We start from the raw sequence: 21,618 nt of genomic DNA, 5'->3' as shown, positions 1-21,618 counted from the left end.
ATGCCTCAGGGCACCCTTGCCTGCAGCATATGAGATAGACATCATTGGTTGAGTCACATGAGTACCTGACACATACATGGTTGGTGGTATCCCCACGTGTAATGGTGGTATCTGAGTCAACACTCTGACAGGTCTTGCAGCGTCTGCCATGACAGGGTTGTATGGTGATGATCTGTTTAAGGTTTGACAGTTGTTTAAAAGCAAGAGGTGGAGGCATAGGAAAGGTCTTGGCGAGGTGCTCATCTTCATCGATAATGTGTTGTAGGCCACGAAGAACATGGCATAGGTTTTTCAGCTCCTGGGAAGTACTGGACAACGAAGGGTACCTTATTGGTTGCAGCCAGTGACTGTCTCCTGAGGAGGTCATTACGGTTTCTTGCTGTGGCATGTCAGAAATGGCGGTCGATGAGTTGAGCATCGTATCCCGTTCTTATGAGAGCATGTATGAGTACTTCTAAGTGTCCATCACATTCCTCCTCATCTGAACAGATCCTTTGTATGCATAGGGCTTGTCCATAGTCGATGGCTATTTTAATATGTTTCAGGAGGCAGCTAGAGAAGTGTAGCATGGGGAGGTTATCCGTGGGTTTGTGGTAGAGTGAGGTGCTGAGGTGTCCATTTTTGATGGAGATGCATGTGTCCAAGAATGAGACAGATATTAAAGAGTAGTCCATGGTGAGTTTGACGGTGGGATGAAACTCGTTGATATCACTGTGTAGTTGTTTCAGTGACTGCTTACCATGAGGAAGAAAATATCATCAATATACCTGATGTATAGTGTTGGTTGGAGGTCCTGTGCATTGACTGCCAGTTCCGACATGTCACAGCAAAAAACCGTAATGGCCTCCTCAGGAGACAGACATGAGCCGCAATTCATTGTTCAGTACTTTCCGGGAGCCGACAAACTACGCCATGTTTTTCTTGGCTGCCAACACATTATCGATGAGGATGAGCACCTTGCCAAAACCTACCCAACACCTCTCCTTCTCACCTTTAAATAACCGTCAAACCTGAAACAGATCATTGTTTGCAGCAAACTGCCTGGCCTTCAGGCCAACACCATGCAACCCTGTCACGGCAGATGCTGCAAGACAGATACCACCATTACACATGGGAACACCACCCACTATGTATGCAGCAGGTACTCATGTGACTCAGCCAATGTTGTCTATCTCTTACACTGAGGGCAAGGATGCCCTGAGGCATGTTACATTGGTGAGACCAAGCAGAAGCTATGGCAACGGATGAATGGACACTGCACAACAATCACCAGAACAGGGTTCTCCAACCTCGTTGGAGAACACTTCAGTGGTCTGGGACATTCGACCTCGAACCTTCAGGTGACCATCCACCAAGGCGGATTTCGGGACAGGCAACAACGAAAAGTGGTTAAGCAGAGGCTGATAGCCAAGTTCAGTACCCATGGGGATGGCCGCAACTAGAACCTTGGGTTCATGTCACACTACAGGTGACCCCACTACACTATACACACTCTCACAATCGCACGTGTGTACACACACACACACACACACACACACACTAACACACACACACACACACTCAGACACAAGTTCTCTCCCATATGCTCATAACACTCCCCACACCCACACACTTGCCCTCTCACAGATTTATACCCCTTTACACTCTCACAGACACACTCTCTCACAGACACTAACACCACTATGCCCCCCACCCCCACCTCACGTACACTCACATGCACACACTCGTTCGGTCTCCCCTGCACACACCCACACCCACACATACACATATAAGTTTGTGGGGTGAATTTGTATTTGCAGAATTATACTTTGTTTTACTCAAAAACTGCATAAATCCATGTAAGATTCTATTACTCCCATTTTAGAAATAAAATCAGTGTGACCTAACATTGGGACACGGACAGACTTTAACTTCACACCTTTAATGCATTATCTGAGCTGACGTGACACCCATTGTCAAAAACTATCTTGGAGATTAAAAATCACACAACACCAGGTTATAGTCCAACAGGTTTAATTGGGAACATTAGCTTCATTAGTTGGTTGGACCATAACCTGGTGTTGTGTGATTTTTAATTTTGTACACTCCAGTCCAACGCCGGCAACTCTCAATTATATCTTGAAAATGTAATTTTAAAAACTTGTGGGATTTACATATGAAGGAACCGAAGCTAACATGGTCATTCCAAAAGATAAAGACATAAGCTAAATTTGTTCAATATTACAATCCATGACACTGCAAACCTGTTGCTTTCTCATCTGTGTCTTATGATTCTGCTCCATAACTACCCGATGAAGAAGCAGCCCTCCGAAAGCTAGTGCTTCCAAATAAACTTGTTGGACTATTAACTGGTGATGTGTGATTTTTAACTTTGTGGATTTGATGCCAGCAAATGTCAGCCTGCTATTTAAGAAGGAACTAAGAGGGAAAAATGCAAACCTGCAAGCCTTACATCAATAGTGGAGAAAGCAGTATAATCTCTTAGAAAGGATTGGTTAAATAGAATGATAATGACCTGATTGGCCATAGCATGGATTTCTGATTGGGAAAGAGTGTTTGCCAAACTTGGCACATCAAATAGGAGAAAAGATAATGGCATGGATTAATGTTGGCTAACAGACAGAATATAGAGAATAGTTATAACTGGATCATTCTCATCTTGGCAGGTTGTGACTGACAGCTAGAACTCTGATTGGTTGAATTCACATTGCTTTCCACCCCTAGTATTTTGGTCCTGACCCCAGACTTTTAATGGATAAATATTCATGGATAAGAAAAGTTTGGAGGGATGTGGGCCAGTGCAGGCACATGAGACAAATTTCGTTTGGGATTATGGTCAGCATGGACTAGTTAGATGACAGGTTTATTTCTGTGCTGTATGATTCTGATCTATGACAAGCATTTTTGGAGCTATAGAACTTAGTGCGACCCATTCCTTGGATTGTAGAGTAACTGACTCCTGAGCAAGAATATGCCAACCAGTGCTTGACCATGGCCAATCTCTGGACTGGAATCAGAGGCTGACTTTCAGTGTTGTGATCCCATGACTGACAAATGCCTCTTTTGACTACAGTGTAGACTACTCCCTGAATACCTTGAAACATGGTAGGTTCTTGTTGCACATGTAATGTGTTTTCTGAATAAGATGGAGGCAGATGGGTCAGGTGTGAGATTGATGTAGTTCATGAGCATACAACAAGTTGTGTAACCCCTTCAATGAAGACTATTGACCATCAAGGCAAGATTCTTGGTTGTCTGACCAGCCTTATTGGGTGTCTTGAAAAACATTAAGTAGGTAAGTTCCCATGTTGAGATTTATCCCAGGATACTGAAGAGAGGAGATTGTTTGGGCCTTGGCAGAAATCTTTGTTTCTGCTTCATCCACAGGCAAGATCCTAGAAGCCTGGAAAATAACCAATGCTGTGTCTTTGTTTAAGAAAGGAAACATGGATAATCTCGGAAATTATTGACTGGTGAGCCTCACATCAGTTGTAGGAAAGTTACTGGATAAAATTCTTCAGGAGAAGATTTACTTGCATTTGCAAAGTACTTGACTTATTTGGGACAGTCAGCATGGCTTCATGCAGGAGAGGTGTTGTTTCACAATTTTCAATGATTGTTTTAAGCAACAGCCAAGGTTCTGGTATTGAGACTGGCTCTAATGAAATGAGGGGTACGTCGGGTTCCAAGAGCTCAATTGTGTTAGGGGATTCTCTAGTCCGAGGTACAGACAGACATTTCTGTGGCCAGCAGCGAAAAAGCAGAATGGTGTGTTGCTTCCCTGGTGTCAGGATCAAGGATGTCTCAGAAAGGGTGCAGAATGTTCTCAAGGGGCAGAAGAGTCAGCAAGAGATCATTGGAACCAACGACATAGGAAGGGAAAAGTTTGAGATTCCAAAGGGAGATTACAGAGAGTTAGGCAGGAATTTAAAAAGGAGGTCCTTGAGAGTAGTAATATCCGGATTACTCTTGGTGCTACGGGCTAGTGAGGGCAGGAATAGGAGGAGAGAGCAGATGAATGCATGGTTGAGGAGCTGGTGTATGGGAGAAGGATTCACATTTTTTGATCATTGGAATCTTTTTTGGAGTAGAAGTGACCTGTACAAGAAGGACGGTTTGCCCCTATATTGGAAGGGTACTAATATACTGGCTAGATTTGCTAGAGCTGCTTAGGAGGATTTAAACTAGTAAGGTGGGATCCAGGGAGATAGTGAGAAAAGAGATCAATCTGAGACTGGTACAGTTGAGAACAGAAGTGAATCAAACAGTCAGGGCAGGCAGGGACAAGGTAGGACTAATAAATTAAACTGCATTTATTTCAATGCAAGGGGCCTAACTGGGAAGGCAGATGAACTCAGGGCATGGTTAGGAACATGGGACTGGGATATTATAGCAATTACAGAAACATGGCTCAGGGATGGGCGAGACTGGCAGCTGAATGTTCCAGGATACAAATGCTACAGGAAGGATAGAAAGGGAGGTAAGAGAGGAGGGGGAGTGGCATTTTTGATAAGGGATAGCATTACAGCTGTGCTGAGGGAGGATATTCCCGGAAATACATCCAATAAAGTTATTTGGGTGGAACTGAGAAATATGAAAGGGATGATCACCTTATTGGGATTGTATTATAGACCTCCTAATAGTCAGAGGGAAATTGAGAAACAAATTTGTAAGGAGATCTCAGGTATCTGTAAGAATTATAGGGTGGTTATGGTAGGGGATTTTAACTTTCCAAACATAGACTGGGACTGCCATAGTGTTAAGGGTTTAGATGGAGAGGAATTTGTTAAGTGTATACAAGAAAAAATTCTCATTCAGTATATGGATGAACCTACTACAGAAGGTGCAAAACTTGACTTACACTTGGGAAATAAGGCAGGGCATGTGACTGAGGTATCAGTGGAGGAGCACTTTGGGGCCAGTCACCATAATTCTATTAGATTTAAAATAGTGATGGAAAGTAATAGATCAGACCTAAAAGTTGAAGTTCTAAGTTGGAGAAAAGCCAATTTTGATGGTATTAGGCAAGAACTTTCAAAAGCTGATTGGGGACAGATGTTTGCAGGTAAAGGGACGGCTGGAAAGTGGGAAACGTTCAGAAATGAGTACCGGGAATCCAGGGTGGATGAAAGGAAAGGCGAGTGGATTTAGTGAATGCTGGATGACTAAAGAAATTGAGAGTTTGGTTCAGAAAAAGAAGGAAGCATGTGTCAGGTGTAGACAGGATAGATCGAGTGAATCCTTAGAAGAGTATAAAGGCAGTAGGAGTATACTTAAGAGGGAGATCAGGAGGGAAAAAAGGGGACATGAGATAGCTTTGGCAAATAGAATTAAGGAGGATCCAAAGGGTTTTAACAAATACATTAAGGGCAAAAGGGTAACTAGGGAGAGAATAGGGCCCCTCAAAGATCAGTAAGACTGCCTTTGTGTGGAGTCGCAGAAAATGGGGGAGATACTAAACAAGTACTTTGCATCAGCATTTACTGTGGAAAAGGATATGGAAGATAAAGACTGTAGAGAAATAGATGGTGATACCTTACAAACTATCCATATTACAGAGGAGGAAGTGCTGGATGTCTTGAAATGCATAAAGGTGAATAAATCCCCAGGACCTGATCAGCTGTACCCTAGAACTCTGTGGGAAGCTACAGAAGTGATTGCTGGGCCTCTTGCTGAGATATTTGTATCATCGATAGTCACAGGTGAGGTACTGGAAGACTAGAGGTTGGCTAATGTAGTGCCACGATTTAAGAAGAGTGGTAAGGACAAGCCAGGGAACTATAAACAAGTGAGCCTGACGTTGGTGGTGGGCAAGTTGTTGGAGGGAATCCAGAGGGACAGGATGTACATGTATTTGGAAAGGCAAGGACTGATTAGGGATCGTCAACATGGCTTTATGGGTGGGAAAGCTTGTCTCACAAACTTGATTTAGTTTTTTGAAGAAGTAACAAAAGAGGATTGATGAGTGCAGAGTGGTAGATGTGATCTATATGGACTTCAGTAAGGCGTTCTACAAGGTTCCCCATGGGAGACTGATTAGCAAGGTTAGATCTCATGGAATACAGGGAGAACTAACCACTTGGATATGGAACTGGCTCAAAGGTAGAAGACAGAGAGTGGTAGTGGAGAGTTGTTTTTCAGACCGGTGGCCTGTGACCAGTGGAGTGTCACAAGGATCGGTGCTGGGCCCTCTACTTTTTGTCATTTACATAAATGATTTGGATGTGAGCATCAGAGGTATAGTTAGTAAATTTGCAGATGACACCAAAATTGGAGGTGCAGTGGAAAGTGAAGAAGGATACCTCAGACTACAATAGGATCTTGACCAAATGGGCCAATAGGCTGAGAAGTGGCAGATGGAGTTTAATTTAGATAAATGCGAGGTGCTGCATTTTGGGAAAGCAAATCTTAGCAGGATTTATACACTTAATGGTAAGGTCCTAGGGAGTGTTGCTGAACAAAGAGACCTTGGAGTGCAGGTTCATAGGTCCTTGAAAGTGGAGTCGCAGGTTGACAGGATAGTGAAGAAGGTGTTTGGTATGCTGTTTTTTATTGGTCAGAGTATTGAGTACAGGAGTTGGGAGGTCATGTTGCAGCTGTACAGGACATTGGTTAAGCCACTGTTAGAATATTGCATGCAATTCTGGTCTCCTTCCTATTGGAAAGATGTTATGAAACTTGAAAGGGTTCAGAAAGATTTATAAGGATGTTGCCAGGGTTAGAGAATTTGAGCAATAGGGAGAGGCTGAGCAGGGGCTGTTTTCCCTGGAGCATCGGAGGCTGAGGGGTGACCTTATAGAGGTTAACAAAATTATGAGGGGCATGGATAGGATAAATAGACAGTCTTTTCCCTGGGGTCAGAACAAGAGGGCATAGATTTAGGGTGAGAGGGGAGAGACATCAGAGGGTGGTACGTGCATGGAATTAGCTGCCAGAGGAAGTGGTAGAGGCTGATACAATTACAACATTTAAGAGGATGGGTATATGAATAGAAAGGGTTTGGAGGGATATGGGCCGGGTGCTGGCAGGTTGGACTAGATTGGGTTGGGATATCTGGTCGGCATGGACGGGTTGGACCGAAAGGTCTGTTTCCATGCTGTACATCTCTATGACTCTATGTCTAAGTTACAAACATAATTGATGAGGGTAGGGCAGAGGATATTGTCTACCCAGGCTTTATTAAAGAGTTTGACAAATTCCTTCATGATCGTCTGGTCTAGGAGATTAAGTTGCTTGGTATCCATGGTGAGTTGCTATGTTAGATACAAAATTTGCTTGGTCATAGAATACTGTGGATAATTGTGTAGGGGCTTTATTCTGACAGAGGGTCTGTGACCAATGGTGTTTTGCAGGGATTAGTTTGGGACCTTTGAGTTTGCAATGTATATTAATAATCTGGATAAAAATTAACTGGTCTGATTAATAAGTTTGCAGATGACATGAAAATTAGATTACTTACAGTGTGGAAACAGGCCCTTCAGCCCAACGAGTCCACACTAACCCACCCCGACCCATTCCCCTACAGCTAACACTACGGGCAATTTAGCATGGCCAATTCACCTAACCTGCACATTTTTGGAAACCAGAGCACCCTGAGAAAATCTACACAGACACGGGGAGAATGTGCAAACTCAGTCAGTCGCCTGAGGTGGGAATTGAACTTAGGTCTCTAGCGCTGTGAGGTAGCAGTGCTAACCACTGTGCCACCGTGCCGCCCATTATTAGAGCTGTGGCTCATAAGGAAGGTTATCAAAGCATACAGCACAATATAGATCTGTTGGAAAGCTGGATTGAGAAATCGTGTTTAATCCAGACAAGTGTAGTGATACATTTTATGAGATCAATTGCAAGAGGAGTATTGGCGTACAGGGGGGCACAGTGGTGCAAGTCCAACACTTCCTGGAAGTTGGAGGCTGAGGGGTGACCTGATAGAGATATATAAAATTATGAGAGACACGAATAATCAGAGTCTTTTTCCCAGGACGGAAATGTCAAATACTCGGGGGCATAGGTTTAAGGTATGAGATAAATAGTTTAAAGGAATGTGTGAGATAACTTTTTTTACATAAAGGGCGTTAAGTGCCTGGAATGCACCTCCAGGGGAGATGGTAAAAGCACATGATAGCAACATTTAAGAGGTATTTAGAATGATGCATAAAAAGGCAGGGAATGGAGTGATATGGACTGGGATTACAGAAGTCACTGTTTGTTGACCCCTATCTGTACTTTGTGCCCGAGCTACCAACACTGCCTCTCTTCCTCCCACCTAGCTGAGAGTGAAACAGACTGTTGGCAACCACGGTCTCTTATATAACTCTGGGACAAGTTCACAACCATATGCTCATTCAACAACTAGGTTAGCATATTCCCATCTACATAATATTCCTCAACTTGGCCCCTGTATCAACTCATCGACTGCCAAAACCTTCTTTCATGCTGTCATTACCTCTAAAATTGACCACTCCAACTCACTCCTAGGTGGCTTTTCATATTCTACCCATGGTAAACGCAGTTATCCGAAACTCTGCTGCCTGTGTCCTGACTCACACCACATTCCTTTTCCCCATAATCTCTATACTCGCCGAGTAATGTTGATTCCCACTCGGCAGCATCATGATTTTAAAATTTTCATCTTTTTTTAAATCATCAACGCCTCACTCTTTAGCTTCCAACCACGCAACTCTTCATAACATCTGCAATGCCTATTTCTGGCCACTTAAGCAACTTTGATTGTAATTGTTCCACTCTTGGTGGCATTTCTCCACTTGCCTAGATTTCAAACAAAAGCAAATTGCTGGAAGGGCTCAGCAGGTCTGGCAGCATCTGTGCAGAGAAATCAGAGTTAATGTTTCGGGTCCAGTGACCATTCTTCGGATTTAGGCCTGGATCTCAAACTTTGGAACTCCCTCCGTAATCTTCTCCACCTCACTTCCTTCTATAAGGCATTTGTTAAAATCAAAACCCTAAGTCACCTGACCCTCCTCACAGGGCTCAGTGAGGTAATTTTGAGATGAGAGTGCGAAGTATTTGACACTTTTCCTTGAGTCCACCTGAGGTGAATTATTATGTTATGGTGCTTTCGAAATATAAGTTATTATTGATGTTGAACTCCCTCATTTAGCCAGGAAGTAGAGTCTATAATGGGTTCAACAGTATTGATTTCAAAATATGAGACATTTAAATTTTTTTTAATCTGGACACAATGACAAGCACTTCAACGTCATCTTTGGCACAGATGTTAATGACACAAAAATCTTTAACAAAAGCTAAAACTCAGTTACAGCCAATAACCTTCACCCTACTGCTTGACATTTATACAATAATGCTTGAATATGTGGAGACTCTGTTGCCAAATTAAGGTTATGTTGAATAATTAAAATCACAGATAGAAAGCGATGATTGTCTCCTTAATCTGGTCTCTCACCAATGCAAAACTGCACACTGCACTATTAATGTTGTCTAAGATGATTGCACCAATGCCACAGACATCTGTTCTTCAGTAAATGATGTCTTGACATCAATATCTCACTACACAACGCGCTATTTGTTGATGCTTGATGTTGAGACATCCTGAAGGATAACATCAGTGTATTTTACTGTGTTTCTAGGTTAGTACAAATAGAACCTGGATCTTTCTTAGATCTGATGATCCAGCAATGTGCTCTCCAGCATTTTATAACAGACTGTGAACTCTGATATTACACAAGTTGGCTCACCTCACCTCAATATTGTCTTCAATGTTAGCAGTCTTTAACTTTTTTTGCTTTTCTACAGCTCGTGAAGTCATTTTGGTTTCATAAGTGATGCTCAAAAATAACTCATTCCCAAATCATTTATATGAAGGAAAAAACAGACCAACGTCTTAACACATTATAACCATCAACCTTGAAAAGGTTTATAAATGCCATGTCCACCGTGAGACTAAAATCTTTCTCTTTCACTTGCTACTATTTGTTCCTTCTAATTGCTAAGTAGTTCCAATAATTCATTTTAATAATGGTTATTAATGTAATTTGTTTTAATTCCGGATATATACTTCAGTCTTCAGACAGGGGAAAGTACCTTTACTCTGCTGATGCTATATGTTATAATGGCAATAAGGTGAAAATTATGCTAATGGCAATCAGAAAGGGAACTGAAACTATGGGCTGGATTTTATGAAACAGACAATCCTGGCCCACATGACCTTAAAGGTTAGGAACAATCTACACTCACTCTCAATGGCTTCCCTGCAGCAATTTAACACTGGGAGCAGCATTAACTGTTTCAAAGCAAGACATCGTGTTCTACCTCTGCAGGACACCCCAGCGTATAAAGTGATTCATGATTCGATAGCTTTGTAGTCCCACCAATATCAATGGGTCTCACCATGCGAGGGATTTCAAAGAAGTCTGAAGTTGGGTGCCTCACAGAAGATGACAGGGGTGAAACATAGGCCACTCAACTCCTCAAATCTGTTCCTCTACCGAGCTCAATATTCTCACCCCAATACTCCCCACTTCAGCTACGACAGCAATATCTACCTCCTTGTTGGAAACACAAAATGTATTGACCTCAACTGCTTTCTGTGGCAATGAATTCCACAGGCATACCAGCTACAGGGTTAAGAAGTTTCTCTTCAACTCAGTCCTAAAATGTTTATCCCTTATCCTTAAACTACGATCCCTTGGCGAGGGGTTTGAAATATGATTCAAGAGACCAGGTGGGGGACTGTTGATCCTGAGGTAATACATAGGGCACAGTGCCCTGTAAAAGAGGCTCCTTGCAGCAATCAGGCAGATCACTTGGGGAGTCAAAAGCTTCTCATGGGATGTTCCCCCCATTCCATCCTCATCCCACCACCACCACGACATGGATGAAATATCAATGCAGATAAAGCCCACAAGTGGCCATGAATTGACCATTTCAGGTTCTCAATAGGTCCAAAGGAAATGTAAAATCCAGCCGTTTATTTGCTGGACACTAAACTCATGGCAGCAAACTCTCTGCAAAATGATTCTGCCAGGTGAATCGGACAAATGCAGGAAAACAAACATTTTTACCATGCTATGTTAAGACAACAGGGGAATAAAATACAATCTGTAATATAAATATATCGCATTAATGACATTTCAAATGAGTACCTGTCACAAGGAAACTACACGTGCCAGCACCAGCCTCATTGATTATGCTGCAGTTGTAAACTCCATAGCTGTCTTTGGAAAGATTGTCCACTCTGATCTGTGTATAATCCTGTGATTCAAATCGCCCTGTTAGTAAAATCTTATTGCCCAGCTTCCATTCAAAGGTCAGCACACGAGTTGGGTAGGCTTTCAGTACTCTGCAGGTCATGGTAATGCTCCTGCCTTGACCCTGTCGAATCTCCAGAAATGTAGGCTCCACACTTGGTGGGTCTGCAAAATGGAAAGACAGGCTTGAGTCAATGTGTTCATTTTGTGATAAGGTTTCTTAATGGCAAACAGAAAACTTGTACAAAGTAACTATTTTTTTAAAAAATCAAAGCAGTATCTTGTGAAGTAATTGATGGAGATGGACAATTAGCAACGCAGCCAATTAAGACTTGTATCGGTAATGATACCCTTTAAATAATAAAACTGATTGAAAAGGAAGAAAACTTGCATTTTAGTAGCACCTTATCAGAATTGTTTACAAATATTTTAGAAACACTGGCCAGAATTTGTTGAAAAAAATGCCTTTAATCAATATACACTGTCATAAAACTGGATGTTGACCAGGACATAATGTTGAGGAAGAGATACCATATCAAGTTTTAGCAAGTTAAGCTAGACACATAGAGGGAGTCACAACAGGAAAACATTTTTGTCACAATGATCATAATTCAGTTAGCTTTAAGGAAGTTATGGAACAGAACAAAACTGAACAGGAGTTAGAATTCTACAACAACAAAAACAGAAATTACAGGAAAAGCTCAGTAGGTCTGACAGCATCTGTGAAGAGAAATCAGAGTTAACGTTTCAGGTCCGGTGTCTCTTTGTCAGAACTGATGGTAGCTAGGAAAATGCCAGTTTAAACAGAAGATAGGGTGGGGGAATAGGGTTAGAAGTAAATGATTGGTGGGGATAGAGCCCAAAGAGAGAGAAGAACAATTGGACAGACAAAAAAGTGGATAACGATCTGGCTGGGAGGGTGAATAGCTGTTCATCGAGTCTGTTAGTGGCTCAAAATAGGTTGTGTGTAATGGCAGACAAGGCCTGGTGTGTGGGGTTTGGGGCTAGGACAGGGGAAAGTTCAGGCCCTAAAATTATTGAACTCAACATTGAGTCTGGAAGGCTGCAGGGTCCCCAAGCAGAAAATAAGGTATTGTTCTTCCAGCTTGTGCTGAGCTTCACTGGAACACCGCAGCAAGCCTGAGACAGAGATTTTGGCCAGGGAACAGGGTGATGTGTTAAAGTGACATGCAACAGAAAACTCAGGGCCTTTTTGTGGGCGGAACTTAAATGTTCTGTGAAGCAGTCACCCAGTCTCTGCTTCAATTCCCAATGTAAAGAAGACCACATTGTTAGCAGTGATTGCAGGAGACCAGGTTGTCTGAAGTGTAGGAAAAGTATTGCTTCACCTGGAAGGTGTGTTTGGGCCCTTGGATACCAAGGAGGGAGAAGATGTATGGGCAGGTGTCTTACCTTCAGCAGTTGCAGGGGAAGATGCAATGGGGCTGTGGTGGGCTGCTGTGAGTGAAGGAAGAGTAGACCAGGGCGTCCCAAGGGAACAGTCTTGCAGTTTTTAGAATTCTACGTTGGACCAAGGCCAATTTTCTAAGCATAGATTGAAGAAAAGTGGACTGGAAACAGCTACTTGTAGGTGAATCAGAGGAGTGGGAGGCAGTCAAAGGGGAAATCAAAGGATTCAGAATAAATAGGCTGTCACAATAAAACAACATGAGACATACAAATTTAGGGCCCTCTGGGATGTTAAGCAGTGTACAGGATAAATCAGAAAAAGGAAGCTTATATGTGACATCAAGAACCGAATACAAGAGAAAGCAGGAATGAGTATAGATAATTTAGGGCTGAAACCAATAAAAAAAATCAGGAAAGCAACAAGGGAGCAAGAAAGAATATTGACAATCAAAATCAATATGAATACAAAGATGTTTTATTAATACTTTAAAAGTGAGAATATAATTGAGGAAAGAGTTAGGCTAGCAAAAGACTAATATGAAATCCATGTAGAGGCAGGGGACATAGAAATAAAAACAAAGAATTGTGCTTTATGTGTTTTTATTGTCACTGATGTGGGTTTAAGGCTTAAGGATATTTTGTGTCTGTCTTCACAAATAATGCGGACGATGCAGTTAATGTTTTTAAGGAGGAAGTGAGAGAATGAGTGGATGTGATTAATATTGGGCAAGAACACGTATTAATTGGATTAGCATAATCTGGTGCTGGATTAAATGTACACCCATCAATTAAAAGAAGTTCGGGAGGAAGTCTCAGAAAGTCTGACCATCATTTTCTCTTTTGTTTTGTTTTAAATCACCTGTGGTTAATTCCATTCTTTTTCTCAGTGAGACAGCAAATGAAAACAGCTTTGTGAACAGATTTTATTTTTATTTTAATTTCCACCACCAGGAAAACACGCCTGTGGCCAATTGATATTTGCAAGCAAAGCCTGTAAGAGCTATGATTCAGACAATATGAAAACAAACCCTTTGGTCCAACTAGTGTGCACCAATCATGTTCCCAACCAAACTGGTTCCACTTGTCTGCATTCGGTTCATTTCCTTCCAAGCCTTTCATATTCATGCATTTATCCTAAAATCTTTTATATGTCATAACTGCACCTGTATCCATCACTCCTCTGGCAATTCATTCCACATACTAACCACTCTCTGTGTAAAAAAGTTGCCGCTCATGACTTTTTAAAATTTTTGTCCTCTCACTTTAAAATTATTCCCCTTAGTTTTAAAGTCCCTTACCTGAGGGAAAAGATACTTGCTATTTACCTTATCTATGCTTCTCCTGATTTTAATAACCTCAAGAGTACCCCTCAACCCCCTACACTCCAGTGAAAAACTTACCAGCCTATAAAGCTTATATCTATTACTCAAAACTTCCATTTTCAGAAACATCCAAGTAAATCTTTTCTGAACCCTTTGCAATGTATAATATCCTTCCATAGCAGGATGATCAGAACTGTAAACAATACTCCAGATGAGACCAGATCAACATCCTGTACAACTCAACATATAATCTATAGTTAAAGGTCTGAGCAAAGAAGGCAAATATGCTAAATGCCTTCTTAACCACCCTGAATATCTGTGACACAAATTCCAAACAATTATATACCTGAACCCCTATGACTCTCTGTTCTATAATAACACCCAGGGCCCGATCATTAATTGTATTAGTCCTGCCCTGTTTGTTTCACCAAAATGCAATACCTTACATTTATCCAAATTGAACACCAACTGCCACTCTTTAGTCCACTGACTTAGATGATCAAGATCTCTGTAATTTTGGATAGCCCTCTTCACTGCCCAGCTTTAGACTAGTGCAGACATAATGTTCCAGTGGGCTTTGTCAACTTTCTATGATTCTATGAATTGCAAATTATCATAAGTCACCAGATCTAGAAACATAGAAAACTTTCTTCTTCAGAATCCCTACAGTGGAGAAACAAGCTGTTCGACCCAACAGGTCTACACTGATTCTCCGAAGACCAAGCCCCTCAGACTCACCCCCTACCCTGTATTTCCCACGGCTAATCCACCTAGCCTACACCTCCCTGGACACTATGCGCAATTTTGCATGGCCAATCCACTTTACCTGCACATTGTTGGACTGTGGGACGAAACTGGAGCACCTGAAGAAAACCCATGCAGACACAGGGAGAATGTGCAAACTCCACGCAGCAAGTTACCCGAGGCTGGAATTGAACCCGGGTCCCTGGCGCTGTGAGGCAGCAGTGCTAACTACTGAGCCACTGTGCCACCATTGGCATGAACAAATATAGGCCATTGGTCCTTTGAGACTGCTTTAATATTTAATATGATCATGGCTGATCATCCAACTCAGTAACCTTTTTTCACTTTCAACCCAGACCTTTTGATCCCTGAGAACGATATCTAATCCCTTCATGAAAACATAGATGTTTTGGTCACAACCATTTTCTGTGGCAGAAAACTCCACAGGCTCACCACTCTTTTGATGAAGAAATTTCTCATATCTCAATCCTAAGTGACTTACCTCCTACACTTAGACTGTGACCCCAGTACTGGACTTCCCATTCATCAGGGACATCCTTCTTGCATTGACCCTCTATTCTTTCGGGTTTTCTATAAGATTCTTCTCAACTCCAGTGAATATTAGTCCTAACCGATCCAATCTCCCTTCATCTGTCCATTCTTTGCTCACAAGAATCAGTCTGGTGAAACTTTGTGGCACTCCTTCTTGAGGCAAGATCCCTGAGATAAGGAGACCAAATTGCACACAGATGTGGTTGCACCAAGATCCTGTACAATTGCATTCCTGCTCCAGTACACGAATCCTCTCACCATGAGGCCAACATACTATTTGCCTTCCTCACCACCTGCTGCATCTGCCTGCTTACTTTCATAGTGACAAGGACATCAAAATCTTTTTCAAGTCTCCCCTTTCCCAATCTATGGCCGTTCAAATAATACTCTGCCTCCTTATTTTTGCTACCAAAGTGGATAACCTTAGACTTATCTTACAGATTTGATTTGATTTGATTTACCGAAGAACAGTGAAAAGCTTTATTTATGAGCTGTACAGGCAGATCATAGTAAAAGGGTACCAATCAAAGGTTGTAAAAAAAATCTAGACAGAGGCATATAGGCTATGTTGTGTGTGCTAGGTGAGATCAACGTGAACAGATTAGCATTTTTTGAGGTTAGAGAGTCTATTCTTGAACATCTACCGAGCATTTGCTCACTCACTCAACTTGTCCAAATCACATTAAAGCATCTCAATATCCTCATCATAGGTCACCCTCTCCCCCCACTTTGTGCCACCTGTAAACTTGGAAAGACACATGCACCATTTCAGTGTTAACGTTACAAACATGGCACGCCATATCAACTTCTCTGAATTTCACACAAATGGAATTTCACATTAATGACCTATTCGAGAGTTATGTCTAATGGTGAACAGAATGAATACTCTTTTTAAAATGTATTAAATGTTTCTGATTTTCATTCATGTTTGGGCTGAGAAAGCAAACAATGTAAAGTTTGGTGTCTCATCTTTTTCAGCAACAAATCATTGGAAATTTTTACAACGTCAAAGCTCAAATTGGATATTTTTTCCTACTTTTCTTTCAATCTCTTGTTTTTTTTTCTTGTCTAAAACAATCTCTTTTCTTAACTTTTACTTGTCTTTTTGAACCTAATTTAACAACAAATACATTTCCTTTAATTCACTCTCCTCCCGTTTTATTTCTCAACGTTTACATTTCATTGATTATAGTGATATGTCATTGGTTCCATTGCACACCAACTGTTCCAGATTCTCTGCTTCCTACATTCACCATCATCAGCTTACAATGTAAGCAAGATAAATGGCAAATAAAATTGAGATTGAAAGGTGCAGGGAAGTCTACCTAACTCAGCATATCCCAAGATGACACACACTATCAAATTCCAGCCAGTGAGGTAGTCAGTTACTGTGCTGTAAGTAAATAAATACAACAATTTTAGGCAAAACAAAATTTTCAAAACAGAAATGAAGCTGGGTGAGAATTGATGACCAGAATGCTGACAGTTTAATTTTTGTAATATTTAAAATGGAGTCAAGTCCCAGATCAGACTTGCATCAGCATTCATTTGAAGGACAGTACTTTTGACATACACTGGACTGCTCAAAAATTAGATCATGCCTTCAGATCTTGGTATGAGGCTTGAATTCAATCCTCAAACGCAAAGGTGTGTGCCTAATGGTGGTTCCAAACTTTTGCATCGACACACTTCAATGAGACAAGTAATTCCACAGCACACCCACATGTTTCAGCTGTACTGATTGCTCATAAACATTACATTTTCTTGTATTCATTATGGTTACACCCACTTGTTTCAGTATTGAGCAATTTACACAATGGTCCATAGACGATTGTCTGTAAGATCTGGGATGAGGAGGGATAGAAACACACACTGAGAAGCCAGACCCTCAGTGAAGATTTGCAGCAAAACTCACAACAGAAGACCATGCTGTAAGTCAATGAGAGTCAGAGAAAATCCATCCTGACCTGAGAGACATATCTTTGTTGAAGAGAGCTAGCTTTCCATCAGAAAGGAAATGATTCCAGCTTAAACACATTGATAATTGTGGGTAATATCCTTCCTCGAATAGATAGAGCTAGATAAAAGGTAAATGCCGTGAGAATTAGGGAAATGCTCATTTGGTATTCAATTAATGAATACTTTGTTCATACAAGTTGAACCACAAGCTGAATTTTGTACCCTATGGTCCATCCCGCCAACAAAAGCACTCAGAGTCATAGAGATATACAGCATGGAAACAGATCCTTCAGTCCAATCTGTCCATGCTGACCAGATATCCCAACCCAATCTAGTCCCACTGGCCAGCACCCGATCCGTATCCCTCCAAACCTTTCCTATTCATATACCCATCCAGATGCCTTTTAAATGTTGTAATTGTACTAGCTTCTACCAGTTCCTCTGGCAGCTCATTCTACACATGCACCACCCTGTGCATGAAAAAGTTGCCCCTTAGGTCTCTTTTATATCTTTCCTGTCTCACCCTAAACCTCCGCCCTCTAGTTCTGGACTCCCCGACCCCATGAAAATACCTTGTCTATTTACCCTGTCCATGTCCCTCATGATTTTATAAACCTCTATAAGGTCACCCCTCAGCCTCCAACGCTCCAGGGAATACAGCCCCAGCCTGTTCAGCCTTTCCCTTTTGCTCAGATCCTCCTACCCTGGCAACATCCTTGTAAATCTTTTCTGAACCCTTTCAAGTTTCACAACTTCCTTCCAATAGGAAGGAAACCAGATTTGTACGCAATATTCCAACAGTGGCCTAACCAATGTCCCGTAAAGCTGCAACATGACCTCCCAACTCCTGTACTCAATACTGCCCAATAAAGGAAAGCATACCAAACGCCTTCTTCACTATCCTATCTACCTGTAACTCCACTTTCAAGGAGCTATGAACCTGCACTCCAAGATCTCTTTGTTCAGCAACATTGCCTAGGACCTTACCATTAAGTGTATTAGTCCTGCTAAGAATTGCTGACCCAAAATGCAGCACCTCACATTTATCTGAATTAAACTCCATCTGCCACTTCTCAGCTCATTGGCCCATCTGATCAAGATCCGATTGTACTCTGAGGTAACCTTCTTCACTGTCCACTGCACCTCCAATTTTGGTGTCATCTGCAAATTTACTAACTATACTTCTTAAGCTCACATCCAAAATGATGAAAAGTAGAGGACCCAGCACCGATTCTTGTGGCACTCCACTGGTCACAGGCCTCCAAGCTGAAAAACAACCCTCCACCGCCACCCTCCGTCTTCTACGTTCAAGCTAGTTCTGTATCCAAATGGCAAGTTCTCCATCTATTCCATGAGATCTAACCTTGCTAAACGGTCTCCCATGAGGAACCTCGTCAAATGCCTTACTGTAGTCCATGTAGATCACGTCTACTGCTCTGCTCTCAACAATCCTCTTTGTTAAAAAAAACTCAATCAAGTTTGTGAGATATGATTTCCCTCACACAAAGCCATGCTGACTATTCCTAATCCTTGCCTTTTCAAATATATGTACATCCTTGTCCCTCAGCGTTCCCTCCAATAACTTGCCCACCACTGACATCAGGCTCACTGGTCTATAGTTCCCACCACTGTGTCTTAACAACAACAATTTCAATTGTGTTTCAGGAAAGAGGCATGTCGTGCATGATACTTAAACAAAACTTTGTGCTGAGTTTACAATACAACATTGCTATTTTCCATTATATCTCATTTTCATATGTCAACCTGTCAGTAATAAGAATGGTTAAATCTTCCACAATGACTCACTTCCATGATCAAGAATATTTTCATAGAATGGAATAGAATCATAGAATTGTGACGATGCTGTGGCTTTAAGAGGTTACATTGTCAGTTTTTTTTGAAGAAAGGTTGGAAGGCAGTAGGGAAAAGCAGTCTACCGACACCACTGGAGCAAACAGCTCATGAGGCAAATGTGAGGACTGTAGATGCTGTAAATCAGAGTTTCGATTAGAGAGGAGCAGGAAAATCGACATTTCGGGCAAAAGCCCTTAATCAAGAATGAGGCAGGCAGCCTCTGGGGTGGAGCGATTTTTATCTCTTCACCCTGGAGGCTCCCTGCCTCATTCCTGATGAAGGGCTTTTGCTCGAAACGTCAATTTTCCTGCTCCTTGGAGGCTGCTTGACCTGCTGTGCTTTTCCAGCACCACTCAAATTGAAACAACTCATGAGGCCTTGGGTTTGTTTTAAAGGTGGAACAATGGAGGCAGCCTAGCTGGGTGTGGCCATCTCTCACAGACCAGGCTTTCTCGGCTTTTTGTAGATTTTAGATTTAGCTTTAAGCTGTTGCTGTTGTGGATTTGAAAAGTAGAAGCTATCTTTTTCCTCTCTCGGTTACAGCTAGGAGCTGTGGTTTCTATCTGCTGCGGGTTACCTGTGAGACAGATCTATTTTGTTGAATTTTCCTTTTTGCCAAGGGGTAGTTTATGGGATCTAACTATATTGGAACAGTTAATTAGTAATAGTTACTATATCTATTATTCTGTTAAGTTTTCCAATAGAGTTGTTATTCTAAGTTCCTCTTTCTTTGATTGCATTTTAACTAGAGTGTTTAAATAAGTTGTTTTGCTTCATGTTAGTAGTTTGACAAGTTGATTGCATCTGGAACATGACATTTCACATTTGACTTTAACATAAATAATAGTTAGGGTTCAGGATACCTTCTTAAAATATTCTAATGGGGTCTTGTTTGGTCCATAACAGAATACCTGTATTGCAGGTACAGGCCAGTCAGCCCAACGAGTCTGCACTGACTCTTCAAAGTGCATCTAACCCAGGCACATCCCTATCCTTGTAATCCCATATTTACAGTGGCTAACCCACCTAGCCTGCACTTCCCTGAAAATACTAAGCTAATGTGCACATCTTTGGACTGTGGGAGGAAACCAGAGTAAAGCAATGTTAACCGATTCTACATTTTGCGGGTGCTTTACATCTGCTGTGATTTTAAATTGACTCTGTTATGTAACTGCTTGTCATGGTCTAGACTTTTCAATGGCTAGACAGTCATTTCTAAAGTATAGATGCAGTTGTCACTGTAGACCCTGCAGAATCACGAATAGCAGGCTCCGAAGGAATTGCATGGGAAATTGGAGATTCCACTGGGCAATTCTTCCGCAACTAGAATCCTCTGCAAGTATCCATTGGAGAATTTGGGGCCCTCTGCTACAGTAAAATGAATAGTTCTAATGGTTAAATGACACGCAAATTCGTGAAGCGTTCCATTTTTTTTTTTGGCGGCACGGTGGCACAGTGGTTAGCACTGCTGCCTCACAGCGCCTGAGACCCGGGTTCAATTCCCGACTCAGGCGACTGACTGTGTGGAGTTTGCACGTTCTCCCCGTGTCTGTGTGGGTTTCCTCCGGGTGCTCCGGTTTCCTCCCACAGTCCAAAGATGTGCAGGTCAGGTGAATTGGCCATGCTAAATTGCCCGTAGTGTTAGGTAATGGGTAAATGTAGGGGTATGGGTGGGTTGCGCTTCAGCGGGTCAGTGTGGACTTGTTGGGCCGAAGGGCCTGTTTCCACATGTAAGTAATCTAATCTAAACTATTAAATAATTGGTCTAACTCCTGAGTAACTATTAAATTGACATGCCAAACTTCTGACACACCTCTCCAAGACCTTGACATGTCACACCCCTCCTGTACTCCCAGGACCTGATACTGGAAGTCAACACGATGACTTAGTGACTGACTGTGCATGTGCAGACTTGATATGGTAAAATAATTTCAAATTCAGCACACATGCATGTGTGCATGCAGAGATGTGAGTGGTGTCAGCAAATCTTGGCTTATTCCCCTGGATATTTTGCCCATTATTTTAGATCTATATCTTCTGGGAATCAACTCTCCCACCAGTGCAAACAACTTCTTTCCATGTGGAAAAGAAGAGACAGATAATAATTTCAAAAGTAGATTGGATGGTCACTTAAGAGAAATAAACTTGCACAATTATAGGGATAGAGCCCAGGAAGGGGACTGACTGCTTCCCTGAGAGTCACCATGGATTCAATGCCTGATTGTGCCATAGTTGACACCATCACATACCTTCCTCAGATCAAATGCCTCTTTTAAATCTTTGCTTCAATTTAATCTGCTCTGACAACAATCTGGCCATTCCGCTTTCTGCATGATACATGCATACAAGAACTTGTTTTTCTTCACCAGAGTGCTGAATTTGAAGTCAGTCATGTTAATTAGCTTTACAATTTTATTCTGTCAGCTACATGGAAACATGACAACAATAAAATAATTTCCATTTATATGACTTTTAATGTATTAAAATAGTCCAAAGCAATTACAAAGATGAAAAAGGAAAGATTTGCATCTATATAATGCCTTTCACTG

The 21,618-nt window shown here is 41.7% G+C and overlaps 1 protein-coding gene across 1 annotated transcript in view; it reads right to left on the bottom strand.

Moving 5' to 3' along the window:
• mdga2a (MAM domain containing glycosylphosphatidylinositol anchor 2a) overlaps positions 1-21,618 on the bottom strand; it is a 924,938-nt gene that overhangs the window by 308,218 nt on the left and 595,102 nt on the right. Inside the window, exon 9 of the mRNA XM_060828983.1 lies at positions 11,124-11,393. Coding sequence (XP_060684966.1) covers positions 11,124-11,393 — 270 coding nt within the window. The remainder of the gene's footprint in view (positions 1-11,123; positions 11,394-21,618) is intronic.

This window comes from Hemiscyllium ocellatum, chromosome 8, assembly GCF_020745735.1.
Source record: "Hemiscyllium ocellatum isolate sHemOce1 chromosome 8, sHemOce1.pat.X.cur, whole genome shotgun sequence".
In the NCBI taxonomy this organism is placed as follows: domain Eukaryota; kingdom Metazoa; phylum Chordata; class Chondrichthyes; order Orectolobiformes; family Hemiscylliidae; genus Hemiscyllium; species Hemiscyllium ocellatum.
This window is presented reverse-complemented; position numbering and strand designations above follow the sequence as displayed.